This window comes from Fundulus heteroclitus, chromosome 19 (genome assembly GCF_011125445.2).
Source record: "Fundulus heteroclitus isolate FHET01 chromosome 19, MU-UCD_Fhet_4.1, whole genome shotgun sequence".
Lineage (NCBI taxonomy): Eukaryota > Metazoa > Chordata > Actinopteri > Cyprinodontiformes > Fundulidae > Fundulus > Fundulus heteroclitus.
In genome coordinates this window covers 32,751,017-32,771,290 of record NC_046379.1, presented here as the reverse complement: position 1 = coordinate 32,771,290, position 20,274 = coordinate 32,751,017, and the positions used below count along the sequence as shown (strand labels likewise).

The 20,274-nt window shown below is 43.4% G+C and overlaps 1 protein-coding gene across 1 annotated transcript; it reads right to left on the bottom strand.

Moving 5' to 3' along the window:
- Positions 1-4,094: 4,094 nt before the first annotated feature.
- LOC118567034 lies at positions 4,095-6,482 on the bottom strand. The gene is made up of 3 exons (XM_036150981.1): positions 6,143-6,482; positions 4,185-5,004; positions 4,095-4,134 (listed from the first exon to the last, which is right to left on the bottom strand). Exons 1-3 carry the CDS (start codon positions 6,357-6,359, stop codon positions 4,095-4,097), a joined length of 1,077 nt encoding a protein of 358 aa, XP_036006874.1. The 5' UTR covers positions 6,360-6,482.
- Between the last annotated feature and the right edge of the window lie 13,792 nt (positions 6,483-20,274).

Sequence of the window (20,274 nt, the reverse complement as noted above, 5' to 3'; positions counted from 1 at the left end):
AAAGAAAGAATGGCCTATAACTAAAGTTGTTTGTACACAAGAGCTAGTTACAACTAGAACCTTTATTGTTTCTATTAATCAGAATATTTTTTCCAGATCAGAATATTAATCAAGATAATCAGAATTTTATTCAATAGACTAGCTTTTAGTTGATTTGGACATTAATCCTTGTTAAACTTAAAGTACGGCCTACAGGCAAGTCTAGTTTTAACTTAATTGATTTGTATTTTTACGTTATGTATGATTATAGAGACTTCCAAATTCAGTAATAAAATTAGATTATTTCCCTGCTACTATTGTCTTTCTTTTATGTGGAGGCAACCCCACTTTTAACGTTTTACCAACACTTAATGGACACGTTTTAGTTTTCTAGTTGTTAGTAGCTACAAATTGCAGACTCTGTGATATTAGAAATTGCGTTAAAATTAAGGCTGCTATTAATTGTCCAGCCCAGCGATTTGCTAACCCCTTTAGTCCTTATTTTGTCTAAGTTTATCGGGTCCTGCTCTTTTCCAATATAGATTTTTCCTATTTTTTAACGTTTTGTCTTTTTCAATCTGTTATTTTTCAACAATTTAGACGTTTTTATCTTTTCCAATCTGTTATATTTCAACAATTTAGGGTCAGGGTATTTCTGATATGCTAGACTTCTTTGTTTTATCCTTTGTTTTATAATTTTTATTATATACTTTACTACTACCAACCTTTTATCTATTATTATCTTACCTTCTATGTTTTATTGCTATAATTTTATTTTGCTCTATACTTTGTTTCTTTCGAATATATATATATATATATGTATCCTTATCACTGTCAATTTATTATTTATTATTATCCTATTTCTATGTTATAATTGTTATAGTTCCCCTTCCCCTTATTTCCCCTTTAACACTTAATCTACACTCTACACAAACCAAAAACACAGACAGACATATATTTATGTTTCGCTTAAGCTATAATTCTCAACTATGCACTTCTTGTGCTTTATTCTGCAGGCCTATTTTTTTTTGTACAATAACTCTCCTCACTGTCTCTTACAGTGGCACACGCGTTTTTCCCAGCTTTTTTAGGCGTCACCCCTCGACAGGCTAAGTGACGGACGTCCCCTTCAAGCGGTACTTTTTACTCTGACTATTTCTAGCCAGGCCTCAATCATCAATACCTAACACAACTTTATAGAACTCTTTGACTATCGCTTAGTCACCAAATACATATATGAACCACACTCTTTGACTATCGCTTAGTCACCAAATACCTATATGAACCACACACTAAATGCATCCACTGCTCCGAGCGGCTATCTCATCAGACTGTCAATCGCTTTGACCGGCCTGTCCCTATTTCTCTAACAATTGTCTATTCAGACCCAAAACAGTTCTTGCACCAATCAATATCTTAAACACAAATGCATAACATAGCTTGTTTATGACTTAACCCAGCTGTGCACAAGATATTTCATGCATCAATCAATACTTTACACAAAAATGCATCAGTTCATATCAGCCATGTATTCATGCACATACATTGTTGCATCAATTGATACCTTAAACAAAATTGCAACAGTTTACATTAGACATATATTCAACACTTTACACAAACATGCAGCCACATACATTAGCCATACATTCACGTATACACCTTAAACACCAGCCATATTTTCACTCATACACATTAAAACGATAAGCCATACATTCATACACACACACCTCTGGACCGCCCTTCAGCCTTTTCTGTTCTTCTTGTATGTTATTTGTATATGTTCTTCTTGTATGTTAGTGTTTTGTATATGTTACTAAATTTAGACTTCTAGGTTCTTTTAGGAGAGCTTGTGTGATACCTGACGTCCACCAGCCGCCTGTCGGAGGCCGGTTCCCCACAAATTTAGACAATTATAACAAATTAGTTTCTCACCTGTATTGGTGGATTATTGGGCCCTGGGGGTCCTGGCCTCCAACCGGTGGCAGCAGTCGTCCGGGATCAAGCTTCCTCCTGGCTGGCTCGCCAAAATGTCGTGGAATGGGCCTTCCCACAACGTAATAATTTGTACAAAGTCCTTCAAAAATTCTAAGTTATTGGTAAGGCAGTTAAAAATATCCAACAGTGGTCAAAAAGTGAACAAAAGTAGTTGAGTTTCGGTCCAAGGTGGTTTATTGCAACAACACAAGACAAACACCTGAGATGCTCTCCGGACAACATCTGCCAACATACAGAAACGGTCTGTTTATATACATTTTCTGTGTCTAAGAGCCCCTCCTTTGGGCTCCACCTTTTTATTACGTATTTTCTATCACTTTTCCACGGATAGCTTTATTATTTTATTACATATCGGTGGAAACTTCCCGTGGGTGTATATTTTTTAAAACACTTTATTGTCCTGCCTCCTTCCCGATGGCCCCACCTCATTATGTTAATCTTATTTGTAACCTGGCTCCCCATTATTATCTTCTTGCTAATGACAACACTCATGTGGCCACGCTAAACAGCTGCACATCGTTTCCTCTTTCTGGACTTTTACCATACATCTTTTGTTCATAATACAACATAATGTGATTACTGAGTATGATGTTTTCCATGGTGCATCATGTATGTCTGACTGGCCTTGTCTTGTGTGCGTCTAACTCTCAGCTTGACCTCAAAACTAACACACACATTTCCATCAGATACATGTTAAGGCATACTTCTAATCATAGTGATAGGAATACATTTATTGTGAGATATATAAGCACACCCTTTAACTAATGTGACAAGAAAATACAAGTACTGTGAGAGGTTAATCTACTACAATCGCCCGGAAGAACACCCCTGCCTAGAGACAACCCCTGATGGTCTGCGGCTGAACATGTCACATCAGTACTATTATCAAGTACAGACACAAATCCATCTGTGTGAGGTGGCCTACTGTGACTTTGTTGTCTGGACATGTGAGGCCATGCTTGTCCTCCGGATTCTTCCGGACAGCACTTTCTGGGAGAATGTTTGCTGTAAGAGCAAGACATTCTTCCAGAAAGTCCTGCTTCTAGAGCTGTGTGGCAATTACTTTACCAGGAGGGACAAGCTGTGTTTCTCCCCCATCAAACAGAATAGAAATGGTGATCAGTTCTGTCTGTGTGGTGGGGGACAAGAACAGTCTAACATGGTGCCATGCAGAAATGTCATGTGTGAGGGACAATGGTTCCACATGGAATGTGTGAAATTGAAGCGCATGCCCAAAGGTAAATGGGCATGTCCTAAGTGCCGTATTGTACCATAAGTATATCTGTAAGCAAGGTGTTCTCAGTTGTAGGCGTGGAGGTGGTCTAGTACCAGGCCACCATCAAGCCTACAGCTGAGAACACTCACTTCATGGTATTTAATTTTCAATTCTTATCGATATGAAAGGTTACCATTCATAAGATTGTATATATGACACACTAAGTAACCTGATGTGAGATATACTGTCACGTTCACTGATGTTATGAACCTTTTCTCATTTATGTTGTTAATAAATCATATTAACCTGAAAACAGTCTAGTTTGTCTTCCAATTTTAAGAACAGTCTGATATAAAAACTGTAAACATTTCTTATATTATTAACACTAAATTGCACATTTTAGTTTAAATGAATTGCTTTCTATATAAACTATGAAAATGAAGAAAATAGGGTATGGAGTCTTTAATGTATTTATTTACATTTCCAATGACAAATACACGGTGTGACATGGATACCACAATCCCTGCATTTCAAATCGAATGACACAATTCCATCCGAAAGATTGAATAAAGAACATGCTACTTTTGCAATTTTGTCTAATAATGTCAAGTTATTCTGATCTCTAACTTGCACATAGTCTAGAGGTACAGGCCCACCCACCATATTGTATCGCTGCCTAATGCCCCCTATTACCCGCTCTACATGTATGCATAAATGAGCTATTTTCCGAGTTTCTATGATCTCACACATAGACAGTTGTTTCTTTCCTTTCATGAAGGCAGGAATCTTTACTTCGGCCTGTAATAAGCCGACCGAATCTTTTATGTCAAAGCCACGGTCAGCCAGGATGATGTCTCCTGGTAAAATGTGACTTAAGAACCCAGATTTTTCTGCAATGGCTTTGTCACTGGTACGCCCACCCCATGCTTCCGAAATAAAACTGACTGAACCCATTGGACATATGGCAATTAAAAATTTCACAGTGTTATGATGCCTGTAGTTTGACCAAGTCTGTGCTTGAGCCATTAAACCTGTTGGTCTATCAGTAAATACTTCAAAACAATCTATAATTGCACTCACACGCACACCATACTGTTTCCGAAACTCCATTGGAGTGCTTTCAAACAATGCCTCCCTGGACGGCCATTTCACAAGAAATCCAATATTGTGGTACATGACATTGATAACATGACTGAAGGTGCGAGATACAGTAGGGCAGGACACATTAAAATGGTAAGCAATATCCTGTACAGATAAGTTTAGACGAAGTCTCATTAGAGTAAGAACCATTTGCTGGAATTTGTTGAGACAGCTACTGGGTCCACAGATTAACTCATCTGAAATATAATTGAACAATAACATCAGAAGAGTAAATGATGGCAAGCCAGTGTAAAACTTAACCTTGCCATCATCATTTTCAAAAGTCCTCTGACAAACAGTAGATTCCTCAACCTTAATCCGCAATTCCATATTTTCCTGTGTCAGTCTATTCAGTTCTGACTGCATGTCATCGATGAGCGACATGGATATATCTGTTTGGCAGGCCACAGAATTCGGTTCTGCCGTCAGAGTCTCATCTGTATCGGGTAGTGGCTCCACACCTGATATTTCTAAGTCCTTGTTAGGCTTGAATGACTTGCTGAGAGAGATAAGGCTCTCAGCAGCATCATATAGCTTCCTTTTATGAGCCCTCTGCTGCACACGCTCCTTCCGGGATGCTGTCAGGTCTGAAGCTGGTTTCACCTTTGAATGGCCTAGGAGAAGGCTCGGTGCCCAGTCTGGGTTATCACAGTCGAAGAGTGCTGCAGGTTTGCCTGGAAAACAAAAAGCATTGTTGCTTAGCAAAGAAAATGCCATAAAGTTACAAAATAGCAATAGATTATCACATCAAGTGCATTTTTTGCAAGCTCTAACATTGTGTTCAACTATCTTACATTATTATCATCAATTTGTTTTTTAATAAGTACATTTTACCATAAGCATACATATAGCTATCAGTCACAATAGTTATAATGCCTGAGTACAAAGTTTATCATTCTAATCTGTCAAAAACACTGATTGACACACTGACCTCAAAATATACGTCAACTAGCACTGTAGGCTGCAGCCCGGTTTAACTGAACCCCAAGTAGATATATTGTTTAAATATAGCGTTGCGTTGTGGGACGTGGCTGCCATGTTGATGGAAACGCAAAGTTAAAATGACAAAATCACCATTATTAATAATTTGGATCCATATGAAGTTCCAAACAATGAGTGGAGCGGAACAGTTCTGAAGCTACAAGTCCTTGGAGTCTAATGTGGAGTTTACGAATGGATAGGTTCAGGAGCTGCAGATCTTAAAGCCAGCAAACAATGGGAACACAGTAACTCGTTCAAAGGTAAACTGTGCTCAGACGGGCTCTGGCACATGCTAACCGTTAGTGCTAACAACCACTCACGCATGTAATGTACTTTTAACTAGCTGCTATGTGTTTCAAACGTTTAGAACACACTCTCATTGACATCGGGATACTGTGGAAAGTTATGTTCGGTCGACTTACAGCCGCGATCCAAGCGAGCCGACGACTCTTTGTTATCTCTGTAACTCGTTCAAAGGTAAGCTGCGCTCAGACGGGCTCTGGCACATGCTAACCGTTAGCGCTAACAACCACTCACGCATGTAATGTACTTTTAACTAGCTGCTATGTGTTTCAAACGTTTAGAACACACTCTAATTGACATCGGGATACTGTGGAAAGTTATGTTCGGTCGTCTTACAGCCGCGGTCCAAGCGGGCCGACGACTCTTTGTTATCTCTAACAGTTGTTCTCCGTGGTTGCGCCTCCAGGCAGGAAAGCGGTGGAAAATTAACCCGTTTCTATGTTTTTCCCATGGCGATCATGTGTTGCGCTGTTACAGCCCACAATACAGCAACGGTTTACATGTTTTAAATACTGAACAGTTAATTACCTGTGACAAAGTGAGCACCGCAGACTCTGGCGTATTCCAGCTTAACACCGTCCAAATCGGCCCTGGATATCCGTGTCAGCCATAGGCGACGGCGTTGTTCAGACAGCTGTTTTGTTTTTTCGCACTGATTCGCTATCACGGCTGGTAGGCGAAAGAAAGAGCGTTGTTCTCCACCTCCACGGGCCGTGCAACCAACCATTAAACACGTTTTCACCATTGTTCACTTCCAATACTGCCTAAGGCGTAATACAATGCGGGTCAACGGAGCGAAACGACTGCCACCCAATATGGCGGACGCGCAGAGTAGTCACGTGAGCGTGACGTCAGCTGAAAACCCCCTATTGTTTTAATATCCCTGTGCAAATTTTCAGTTATCTGAGTCATTGCAACAGCAAGCCTGTTTAAGGCTTTTTGCAAATTTTTTTTTAGTAATTATTCAGGCTAAACAGTGAAAGTAGTCTCAGGCATTACTACCGCAATGCATGGTGCTCGCATGACCTTCAAAACCAAGGGAGGGCTGGCATGACTGCCGTTTCCCCAGTGGCGGCTGGCTTGACCGCAGTAAACCCAGCCATGTTTATTGGAAAATCGCCTCACTTTTCTTAGAGAATATCGTCTTACTCCCCCTCTCACCTGGGATATCTGCACTGAGATTGTATGGATGACAAGCCAAGACAACAAATGGCCGTTTGACTTTTGTTTTAAAATACGAAAAAGAAAATCGAAATACAAAGCGTTTCTCTTTTTCATTGTCAATAAGCGCAAAGTGAAATTTGAAAAATTATTTGAATTTAATTTTCTATTTCGGGTAAGAAAAAACAACAAGCGGCGATGAGCGGCCCTCGCAGCCAAGCACCGCTGGGGTACGCGCACCGCCTCCCTCCAGCCACCGCAGAAGCTGTCACGCATTTTCCCTGCCCGTCCACCGGGCGATTCACACGAACCCGTACGGCAGCGCTCCCCCCCCCCCCACCCGACTCACAAAAAATCAGGTGCAGATACAATCGTTCGGCGGGCCGTACGTTTGACACCCCTGGTTTAAACATTATTTTACTGGTTGAAATGCAGTTAAAAGTCTTCAGCTGAAAGGTTGTACACAAAAAAGGTGTTGCACACAAATAAAACTTGTTTTGCACACAAAAAGATATGTTTCACACAAAAAAAATTGTTTTGCAAACTGTCCGCCTACCTTGCGCTCAAAATATCATTTATAAGTTTTCCTCCAATACAAAATGGTCTCTGCTCGCACAAAACAGCCTCTGCTCGACTACGATACAATCCCACCCACGCTGCGGTAAATTTGTGCCAAAAGTCACGTGATGCATTAAGAGTTGTTGTTGTTCAGACTTCCCGACATTGAGAAGAATTCAGTTATCTCTAAACTATTGGGCTAATTTACAGGGTCATAGTGAAGATCATCCAGCACAGAGCACTTTAACATCTTGTTGGGAAATGGAGAACAGGGAGAGAAGAAGCTTTGGGTAGACAGTTAGACAAAAAGCAATGGAATTAGAATTAACTGATTTAATGTTCAGTTCAACAGTACCACTGACAGCAGTACAACCTTGGATACTACCTGAAGCTAAAGTAGATCTAACACTATTACGAAAGGGAAATAAGGTCAGGGTTTTTTTTTTTAAATTCAAATACAATACAGGAATATATTAATATTTACTAGTTTCATTCAGATCTACACAGATTCATCAAAAAAGTTTAGATAACAAGATAGGAGTATCTTTTATTGTTCCAGAGTTTCATATTACAGTAGGAAAGAGGACAAGTAATAATATATCAGTATACACAAGAGAAATGTTAGCAATTTTGTTTGCAATGCAATGGGTAGAAGAAATAAGACCTCTGAGAGTGATTATTTGTTCAGATTAATCTTCATCACTAATCAGTTTACCGATAAAACACTCAGACAGTAGACCAGATATTTTGATAGAAATCCAGCAAACATTATACAGAATTCAAATGATGGACATTACAGTCATATTTTTTTGGGTACCAGCACACATGGGAGTTAAAGGAAATGAAATGGCAGATAAGGCTGCAAAGGAGGCTACAACAAGAAAAGACATTGATGTGTCAGTTAAAATTAGTAAGATGGAAATAAAGAGCATAATTAAACAGAAGATGAAGGAAAGGTGGCAAAAGCAATGGGAGGAAGAGAGGAACAGAAGATGGTTTTACATGATCCAGAGGAGAGTGGGAAAAATGAGATGGGCAGGGAAGAACATAGGAGAAGAAACAATTATATCAGGACTTAGATTTGGGCACACAGGATTAAATAATACATTATTCTAAATAGGTAAACATAACAATGGAAGATGTGAATATTGTGAGCAACAAGAGACAGTTGAACACGTTATGGTATACTGTAGGAAGTATGAAAGAGAAAGGAGAGAAATGGTCCAAAATCTAAAAAGGAAAAGAATACAATTTGATTTAATAGAAATACTTAGAAAAACTCCAGAGATAATTGTTATGTGATTATTTTTCATTATCTTAGATTAATAAATGTAATTGAGAGGATTTGAAATCTTTTTTTGGTTTTGTTTATATTGTTTTGTTAATTTGATTGTGACTTGTTTTGTTTAGTATAAATAAGAAGTGGCCATTCTGATCCACACTCCATACCAGTTGGTGGCGGTAATGCACCATTTGGTTGCGTGCCAACCGCCAAAAAAAATCCATAAAGAAAAAGAAGAAGCAGAAGACTTCCCGACAGCAGGGGGCGCACCTGAAAAAAACTGAAAGGCGCCGGTTTGGCTGAGGAAGAAAGACGTGATATCACAGCTAACAGCAGGGACGTGCAGAAGGGGGCGGGGGGCTTGGTCACCTGCCCCTTTGCCCCTTGATGCCCAAAGTGCCCTTTTGTAAGTGTTTTTTTTATGTGTGTGTGTGTGTGTGTCAGGGTTCTCTGTGTTGGCTGCTCTAATTCTACTCCTCAGGTGTGTCTAGTTGGCTGAGGAGGCGTGGTCCACACCTGCAGCTCGTTGCAGGCGGCTTCCTCTGGCTTCTTAAGCAGAGCACTGGCAGATGGAAGACGCCGGAGCCTTAACCAGTCGTGGTACGACGTGGCCTCTGTCCCAACTCTCGGAAACCAGCTTGTGAGTTTTTTGTTACTCTTCTTTTTTGAGTAATTTTTTGTACCTCTCTGTTGCTCCAGATTTTGGTGCTTGGATGCACTCACCTGTCTTGACGTCCCGTCCGAAGAAACAGACCAGCAGACCTGTCTGCTCAGATTTTGCTCTGGCGCTCCCCTCATACTTCCTGGAAGTTACCCAGCGAGGCCTGAGATCCCCTTTCCCGGGTTCTGTTGGTTCTGTGCTCACTCTGGTCAATCCATCTGTCAACCGCTGCCGATGAGGTCGCCTCGGATTCCTCGCCAGCTACATCTGCCGCCCTCAGCCACTAGCCACCTATCTCCATCTGAGTAGTCACATAGAGTTCTCATGACGCTACTTCTTCCCGGTTAGGTCCGCCCAGCCTAATGGTAAGCAGCGCAACTCCTAGCAAGTTTCTTGGCTCTTATTTCAGAAGAACTCACTTGCTCTTTCTTACAGACTCTCCAGCCGTGACGTTCTGACCCAGCCGAGTCACCTGTAGTTCTGTCCATAGACCTGCCTGTTTTCCTTTAATAAAAATCTTAAAACTGTGCATTGCCTCCCGTTCGTATCTGCATGTGGGCTCGTCATCTGAAAACCATGACAGAAGAAGGCTCCGGCCACCAGAGTCCAGCGGATACGTTCGGGCGGCAGATAGCCGCACAGCAGGAACAAATGCAGTCGCTAGGTTTTGCTGTCAATTCCACTCAGGAACAGCTTCAGAGATTAGCCGCTCAGGTTAGCCTACTTGTGGACACAGTCACTTCCGCGAAGACGTCACCTGTCACTCAGGATCACGTTACCCCGGCTTCCGACGCTCCGAGCATGGAGAATCAGTTTTGGACTCCACCACTTGAGGGCGCGTCACCTTGTCCGGAGAAATTCTCCGGTGACAGTGGAAGTTGCGGTGGTTTTCTTTTCCAGTGCAAACTGGTGTTTAACCGTTCTCCCCAGACTTTCGCCTCTGATGAGGTAAGGATATCTTATGTCTTACGTCTACTTACGATAACGGGTAGGGCTCTTAGGTGGGCCGAGGCTCGATTCCCTGATTGTCAGTCGTTTGGGATTACTTTTCAGGACTTCATTGCTGAATTTAAGACAATTTTTTCACCTGAGTTGGATTCGGCACAACAGTCTCGTCATCTCCTCACTTTGAAACAGCGCGGTCGACGCGTATCTGATTTTTCCGTGGAGTTTCGTACGTTTGCTGCTGCTGCGGGTTGGCAGCCGAGACCGTTAAAGGCAGCTTTCTTTCAGGCTCTAGACGAGTCGTTAAAGGATGAGTTAGCTCGGGTTGAGGAACCTGAGGATTTTGAGGAGTTTGTAGCACTTGCTATCCGTTTGGATTCTCGATTACGCAGCCGAACCCGTTTTAGATCCAACCTTGCCTTGCAATCATCCACCTCCACCTCTTCTACATTTACCAAGAAGGAACCCCGTTCCTTTACACCTCCTCCTGAACCCATGCAGTTGGGGCAGGTTGGTCTTTCCAATAAGGAACGTCAGCAGCGTGTCTCGGAGAACTTATGTCTTTATTGTGGAGGTGAGGGTCATTACCTCAGAGATTGTCCTGTTCGGCCAAAAGACCGAGTCCGCCGCTCTTAACGGGGGGATCGGTGGACAGGTTGGGATCTATTCCCCGGGAGGCTGTTAAGGCGTCATTTGGTTCTCGTTGTTGTTTACCAGTTACTTTAATATTCGACCAGGAGAGTTTTGATGTTTCAGCTCTAGTAGATTCAGGCTCTGATTTTAATCTCATAGATCAGGCGGTTGTGGACCAGCTTCGAGTACCTGTCGATCTTTTACCCGAGCCACTCCAGGTCTCGTCATTAGATGGGCAGAGATTGACTCTTATTACCCATCGCACCCGACCATTGGTAGTGATAGTTTCCGGTAACCATCGGGAACAGCTTTCCTTCTTTGTCTTCCCGGTAAAGCGTTCACCTGTGGTTTTGGGAATAGCCTGGTTAAGGGTCCACAATCCGCAGTTTAATTGGGCTGAGTCCCGACTGGAGTCATGGTCACCTACTTGTCATTCCCGTTGCTTGCAGTCCGCTCGGCCCGTAGCCGTCTCCTCTACTTCCTTGACTGATTCCGGAGACATGATTGACCTCTCTCGCGTTCCAGAGGATTACCACGACTTACGGCAGGTATTTAGTAAAACTCAGGCTTGTTCTTTGCCCCCACATCGCCCATACGACTGTGCGATTGACTTGTTACCTGGGGCCCCTCTACCGGTGAGTCGGCTCTATAACATCTCCAGGTCAGAACGTCAATCGCTTGAGAAATACATCAGTGAGTCTTTGGCTACGGGGTTAATTCGTCCTTCTTCCTCCCCATTAGGGGCTGGTTTCTTTTTTGTGGGCAAGAAGGACGGGACCCTCCGACCCTGTATAGATTATCGAGGGCTTAACCAGATAACCGTCAAGAATAAGTACCCGCTTCCTCTATTATCATCAGCCCTCGAGCCAGTCCAGAATGCCAAGATTTTTACTAAGCTTGATCTGCGCAACGCTTATTTGGTTCAGGTGAGACAGGGGGATGAGTGGAAGACGGCTTTTAAGACTCCGTTAGGTCACTTTGAGTACCTAGTCATGCCCTTCGGCTTGTGTAATGCCCCGGCAGTTTTTCAGGCATTGGTTAACGACGTCCTGCGGGATTTTTTGAATGTTTTTGTTTTTGTCTATTTAGATGACATCCTGATTTACTCTCGTGACCTAGAACAACACAAGCAACATGTGCGACTTGTTCTCCAGCGATTACTAGAAAATCGCCTGTTTGTAAAAGCCGAGAAGTGTGAGTTCCACCAGACTTCAGTTTCGTTCCTCGGTCTTGTTTTGGAAGGCGGTCAAGTGAGGTCAGACCCAGAAAAAATAAGGGCAGTAACGGAGTGGCCAGTTCCTGAGTCCCGTAAACAGCTTCAACGTTTCCTTGGGTTCGCCAATTTCTATAGGCGTTTTATCAGGAACTACAGCCAGATAGCTTCCCCGTTACATGCTCTTACCTCCACCAAGGTCCCTTTTATCTGGAGTCCTGAAGCCGATGAGGCATTTAATCGACTTAAGTCCCGTTTTTCCCAGGCTCCCATACTCGTTCACCCTGATCCTGCGAAACAATTCACCCTTGAAATAGACGCTTCAAACACAGGTGTGGGAGCAGTCCTATCCCAACAGTCTGAGATAGATAAAAGGTTACACCCTTGTGCTTTCTTCTCCCGTCGCTTGTCCCCTGCCGAGCAGAACTATGATGTAGGCGATCGTGAACTGTTAGCCATTAAGTTAGCATTGGAGGAGTGGCGGCACTGGCTAGAGGGATCCGAGCAGCCCATCATAATATGGACAGATCACAAGAACCTCTCCTATCTGCAGACAGCCCGTAGACTCAACTCAAGGCAAGCCCGTTGGTCATTATTTTTTTCTCGTTTCAACCTCACCATAACCTACAGACCAGGCTCCAGAAACATTAAACCAGATGCTCTGTCTCGTCAATTTGCCCCATTTGAACAAGAGAAGGAGCCGGAACTTATTCTTCCCCCCACATGCACTGTTGGAGGTCTGCATTGGGATCTGGAGGACAGGATTAACCAGGCCCAACTATTAGATCCGGATCCTGGTACGGGTCCACCGGGACTAAAGTATGTTCCCCAATCTGTTCGTCCGGAGGTTTTACGCTGGTGTCACGATGCTAAGTTTTCCGCCCATCCGGGCATTTATAGAACCCAGTCTCAGGTGTCCCGGCGATTCTGGTGGCCATCGTGGACCAAGGACGTCAGAGACTATGTTTTAGCTTGTCCTGTCTGCGCCCAGAATAAGTCTTCTAACCAGCCACCTTCTGGGTTGTTGAATCCTCTTCCTATCCCCAAACGTCCATGGTCCCACATTGCCATTGATTTCGTTACTGGACTCCCGGTTTCCCAAGGCATGTCAACGATTTTGACTGTTGTTGACCGTTTTTCGAAGTCTTGTCATCTCATTCCCATCCGTAAGCTACCTAACGCCCTCCAGACTGCCCAACTCCTCATTAAACATGTTTTCAAGCTCCATGGAATCCCTGTTGACATTCTCTCTGACCGGGGTCCCCAGTTTATTTCTCAGGTCTGGCGGCACTTTTGCTCCGCTCTGGGTGCCCGTTACACGCTCACCTCCGGATACCATCCTCAAACCAACGGCCAAACAGAACGAATGAATCAACAATTAGAGACCACTCTCCGTTGCCTCACGTCATCTTCACCTACCGACTGGAACAAGTTTTTGCCTTGGGTAGAGTATGCCCTGAACTCTCACATCACCTCAGCCACGGGACGTTCACCTTTTGAAGTTGCCTTAGGATATCAACCTCCACTCCTACCCACAGACGAACTCAGGATTCCCTTCACCTCCGTCAACGACTATATTGCTTGCTGCCAGAATATATGGAAAGAGACGGTTACAGCACTCACTCGCACCGCAGAGCGGAGTAAGAGGTTTGCTGACCAGCACCGCAGACCAGCTCCCCATTATCGCCCCGGTCAGAGGGTTTGGTTATCATCCAGAGATGTATTGACTAACCCATCCGCCAAGAAGCTTGCTCCCCGGTTTACTGGTCCCTATGAAATAGAGACAGTTATCAACCCGACCACCGTCCGCTTACATCTTCCCCCTCACTCTCGTGTTCATCCCACTTTTCATGTATCCCAGATTAAGCCCGTTTTGGACAATGATTCATACCCTCCTTCCGGACCCCCTCCACCCTCCCAGGACAGTCAGAATCCTCGTGTCATCAGGGTTGTGGATGCCCGTCGACGAGGTAGGGGTCACCAATACCTCGTCGATTGGGAGGGTCGCAGCTCTGGGGATCGCTCATGGGTGTCTGCAGCTACCATCGCCAATCAGGATTTGATTCGGGATTTCTGGTCTACTCACCCCAGCACTTCTTCGTCTGGGCCGCCAGGAGGCGGCCGTTGAGGGGGGGGTAGTGTCAGGGTTCTCTGTGTTGGCTGCTCTAATTCTACTCCTCAGGTGTGTCTAGTTGGCTGAGGAGGCGTGGTCCACACCTGCAGCTCGTTGCAGGCGGCTTCCTCTGGCTTCTTAAGCAGAGCACTGGCAGATGGAAGACGCCGGAGCCTTAACCAGTCGTGGTACGACGTGGCCTCTGTCCCAACTCTCGGAAACCAGCTTGTGAGTTTTTTGTTACTCTTCTTTTTTGAGTAATTTTTTGTACCTCTCTGTTGCTCCAGATTTTGGTGCTTGGATGCACTCACCTGTCTTGACGTCCCGTCCGAAGAAACAGACCAGCAGACCTGTCTGCTCAGATTTTGCTCTGGCGCTCCCCTCATACTTCCTGGAAGTTACCCAGCGAGGCCTGAGATCCCCTTTCCCGGGTTCTGTTGGTTCTGTGCTCACTCTGGTCAATCCATCTGTCAACCGCTGCCAATGAGGTCGCCTCGGATTCCTCGCCAGCTACATCTGCCGCCCTCAGCCACTAGCCACCTATCTCCATCTGAGTAGTCACATAGAGTTCTCATGACGCTACTTCTTCCCGGTTAGGTCCGCCCAGCCTAATGGTAAGCAGCGCAACTCCTAGCAAGTTTCTTGGCTCTTATTTCAGAAGAACTCACTTGCTCTTTCTTACAGACTCTCCAGCCGTGACGTTCTGACCCAGCCGAGTCACCTGTAGTTCCGTCCATAGACCTGCCTGTTTTCCTTTAATAAAAATCTTAAAACTGTGCATTGCCTCCCGTTCGTATCTGCATGTGGGCTCGTCATCTGAAAACCATGACAGTGTGCATGTCCAAAATAAAAATAATTTAGATCTAAATTGCCACAGTTACCGTGGCACGGTTACATGATCCACATAACGTGCCTCACTTTTCCCTTCTTCTCCTCTCGCAGCTCCGCGGCTGCTGCTGCCGCTGTCTGACTGCCTGCCCCTTTAAATCGGCAGCACACGTGACTGTGCTCTGTGCATTTTTTTAAACTTAACTCTCATTGGTTGTACTGCCTTAAATCCCGCCTTTCCTCTTTCTGATTTCTAGCGCGTGTGTGCGTGCTTATTTGCTTGGAGGGCAAGATTTAAATTTCAATTCATACAGGTATACTGCCGTTACCTCAATTAATACTTGACAACAAACTAGTCCCATTTAAAGGTATACTATGCAACCGGGGTTGATTTTCCAGCGAGGCTCCCCCCAGAGGGCGAAAGTAAAAGTGCATTGTCGTAAAGATGCTCAGCTGTTCCCCTGATTTCTCCATCACGCCAGGTGCGGTTGTTTGTAGGTGGGGTTGTATTTCCCCTATCCCTAACCCTAACATACATAAATTTCCCTCGACAGACACAAATATCCTAAAGTTAGTATATTACAGTTATTATCCATTATGCACTTACCAAATATGACTTCAAACAGATTTAAAGTCCTGAATTCCTACTTTCCATTCCAGCCCACAAAGTTGTACTGCCTTGACAGGCCATAGTCCATGATGAAGAACATCATACGTCTCGTGGCCTCATCCACAGTCCTCCCACCAATGTCTGACACTGCTGTGACCTAAGGGGGAACAAAAACAGTTCAAAGCTAATTCATTTTTATAGCTCACAGGAGTAAACACGATGCAAAGAAAAACTCTGGGTCTAGATTGTTTTCATTGTTGATTAATCTATTGATTATTTTAAACAATTAATTGATTGGTTGCTATAATAATAAAATGTTACAAAATTTTGAAAAATGTCAGTGTTTCCCAAATCTCTTGTTCTGTCAACAAAACATGGAGATACTCAGTTTATTGCCATAAATGAGCAAAGAAAACAGAAATATTCAAATTTATGAAGCTGAAATCAGAGACGTAGGACTCTTTTGTTCACGTCAGTAATAAGCTGGACTGGACTCATAACACCGACGCTCTGCATAAGAAGGGCCAGAGCCACCTCCACCTCCTGAGGAGGCTGAGTTCCTTTGGAGTGAGCCGGCCTCTGCTAAAAACTTTTTATGACTCTGTGGTGGCCTCAGCCCTTCTCTACGCTGTCGTCTGCTGGGCTCCAGGCAGCGCAGAACGGGACAGAATGAGGCTGAATAAGCTGGTGAGGAAGGCCACTTCTGTCCTGGGCTGCACTCTGGACTCAGTGGAGGAAGTAGCTGAGAGGAGGGTGTTGTCCAAGTTCACATCCATCATGGACAACACCTTCCACCCCCTGCACCAGACTGTAGAGGAGCTGAGCAGCTCCTTTAGTGACAGACTTAGACATCCTGTCTGTAAAAAGGAGCGCTACCGCAAGTCATTCATTCCTGCTGCAATCAGATTATACAGTGCTGCACTGTAACTGTAACCAATGTGCAATAATCTATCTAATTCACTGTGCGATAACCTGTGCAATGATCCGAAGAACTTCTGCTGCTATCACCCGGTAAATATATGTCAGTACATGTGTCAGACAATGCAAAGTGCTTTACATGATTAAAATACAGGAAAAGAGGTAGGGGTCACCAATACCAATAAGACATTAATAAACAGCTGCACTAAAAAAGTTGAACTAATGCTGTTTCAGTAGAACAGTTTAACTAGAACAGTCAAAAACAGTCCTAAACAAATGTGTTTTTAATCTTGATTAAAAAGAACTCAGGTTTTCCGCACTTTTACAGTTTTCTGGAAGTTTGTTCCAGATAAGTGGAGCGTAGGAACTAAATGCTGCTTCTCCTTGTTTAGTTCTGGCTGTAGGTACGCAGAGAAGGCTGGAGCCAGAAGACCTTAGTGCTCTGGATGGTTGATACACGGATGACAAGTCTGTGATGTATTTAGATGCGTTCAGCAGCGTTCTGGATCAGCTGCAGCTGTCTGATCCACTTTTTAGGCAGACCTGTGAAAACACCGTTGCAGTAATCGATTCTACTAAAGATAAACGCATGGATTAGTTTTTCCAGATCCTGCTGAGACATCAGTCCTTTAATCCTGGAAATGTTCTTCAGGTGATAGAAAGCCGTTCATATATATATATATATATATATATATATATATATATATATATATATATATATATATATATATGCCTACATACACATGTACTGACATATATTCACTTGGTGATAGCAGCAGAAGTTCTTCCGGATCATTGCACAGGTTATAGCACAGTGTATTAAATAGATTATTGCACATTATTTATTGCCCAAAGTTATAACAGTTGTGGTTATATAGAACAGATTGCTGGATCAATGTGTGCTTCTGTGCTTTTTTGTCTGTCTTGTTGTGTCTCTGCTCTGTCTTCTGTAACCCCCAGTCGGTCGAGGCAGATGACCGTTCATACTGAGCCCGGTTCTGCTGGAGGTGTTTCCTTCCTGTTAATGGGGAGGTTTTTTTTCCCTGTTGCTTCATGCTTGTTCAGTATGAGGGATTGTTGCAAAGCCATGGACAATGCAGACTACTCTCCCTGTGGCTCTACGCTTTTTCAGGAGGAAATGCTGCTTGTCAAGACCTTTATGCAATCAACTGGTTCCCTCGGCTAAAATGTTTATCCATTTTAGCCGCGCAATCCTCCATAATTAAAGTCCGACAGTCCACAGATGGCAACAGTTTGTTGATTCAAAATTAATTGTTCATCCACTTCAGCAACCAATGCATTGGAATTACGCCCTTATGTGTGCACACTATATTTAGATGGCCATCATATCGGTGGTAGCGCTACACATACCTAATCCAGACGAATGATTGTTCAAATCCAGCGCCGAGCTGATCAACGGCGTCCTCACCGATGTCTATCCTGTCCGACGTCACCTCAGGTGAGCTGAGTTCGATCAGCTGATGATGCTCCACTCCAAACACGTAACCTCCAGCCCAGTCTTATCTTGCGCAATCACCACCATCAACCATGCAGAAACACGTATCTTTACTTATGCACAGTTCGTGAAGATGCACAAACAGTTTTTGACTGGTTTTGTAGCGGCCAAGCCAATACTTTAAGCCACTGAGGTGCTGCATCGGGGTAATAGAGTTGACGCGCTTATTGTTACCGTTTTGGGATGAATTAGAGTCCGAGTCGTCAGGGCATGTTGAACGCTTCGTCCATTTATTTTCCTCTTTGCATATCAAATGTCCATCATACATGAACACATCTCCAGACAACATATAAAGCAGACTTGCTTGCTTGTATTTATCTTTTTGGGGTCAAAAACTGTTTTCCCCTTCCGGGTGGAAAACCTACCTATCAAAGAAAAGTTCCCCCCTTAAATAGACATGAACGCTAATTACCCAATCAATGCATTTGCGCTCCTACATATAGGATTAAAGATTAAAATCTTATTTCTTTTAAAGGCCAGCTAAAGATATTTTAAAGCTGCTTCCACTTTTGGACGAATGTGTATGAATGGTTTGGTAAAATATGTACCGTGACTTACAGATGACGCCCAAACATTTGGGTGTGCTGCCATCTAGTGTTGGAAATAATAAATGTTTTTTCCTTCAAAACACAATTCATGTTATAAATAATTGTCAAAAAAATATGGTTGGACGTAGCAAAAATGTTTTTGATAACTTTTGATCCTCTATGTGTGAGGAATTTTTTGGAGTAACTTTGAATGCCATAAGTGTAACAGTTTAGGAGTAGTTTATTCAAATGTAACACCCAAAAATATGGGAAAATGACATCTTTGATGAGAAATGAATAATTTCCTGTAGGAGGTAGCCCATTGCTTCAAGAGGCTTTTTTGTAGGGCCTATGAAGTTACATGCACTTACCGAGTTTCATAATTCTCAGACAAAGCATGGCTTGGGGCTTACTGATTTAATGCGTTTTTAATGGTTTTCCACAAACCTGATTTTTGCAATGCGACAGCTCAGGCAAATATGCATATTTCATCAAACCCTTGATAACTTTTAAGCCTCAAAGTCTCATCTCCACGCTGAAAAAATTTGAAAGTGATAGCTTAAAATGCCTAGGACTAGTTCGTTAAAGTTCAAGGCAAAAACGGCCAATATTTTACCCTTTGACCCAAAATGGCAGACTTCCTGTGGGTTTTAGAGCATACACCCAAGAGACTTTTTTTCATAATTTTAAAAAAGCTACCTAGGTAAAGAATTTCAGCTTTCTACGTGTTACGGTTTGGCCCAACTCACTCTAGTTGGCGCTGTTGAGCGGGTTTGCCACGCCCGCTTTCAATTACACTAAAATCATGCGATTTCTCACGGGGGACAATTTTGGGCAAAGTTTGGTGAGTTTTCATGCATGTTTAGGCCTCCAAAAAGCCGTTTCAAAAGTCCCAAGAATAAATAATAATAATAATTAAAGCCGCAAGCGGCGATGAGCGGCCCTCGCAGCCAAGCACCGCTGGGGTACGAACGCACCGCCTGCCGCCAGCCACCGCAGAAGCTGTCAAGCATTTTACGCGCACGTCCACCGGGCAATTCACACGAACCCGTTCGGCAGTGAAATCAGGTGCAGATCGGTTGATGCAGCAAGGAGATACAGCCGTTGAATAATGATATTGCATTTGGCCACCGGGCCGGACCAAATCGTTTGGCGGGCCGTACGTTTGACAACCCTGGTTTAAACATTAGTTTACTGGTTGAAATGCAGTTCAAAGTCTTCAGCTGATCCAAAATGCTGCAGCAAGAGTTATGGAGATAGTTTCCTGCCAAAAGGTTGTAAACAGAAAAGGTGTTGCACACAAATAAAACTTGTTTTGCACACAAAAAGATGTGTTTCACACAAAAGAAATTGTTTTGCAAACTGTCCGCCAACCTTGCACTCAAAATATCATTTATAAGTTTTCCTCCAGTACAAAATGGTCTCTGCACACACAAAACAGCCTCTGCTCGACTAAGAAACAATCCCACCCACGCTGCGGTAAATTTGTGCCAAAAGTCACGTGATGCATTAAGAGTTGTTGTTCAGACTTCCCGACATTGAGAAGAATTCAGTTATCTCTAAACTATTGGGCTAATTTACTAAATGATTGCATTATTAGGTGCTGTAGAATGGATTGAGGAAGTGAGACCATTAAGAGCTGTCATATGTTCAGATTCAAGTTCATCATTGATCAGTTTAAAAAGAAATCATTCA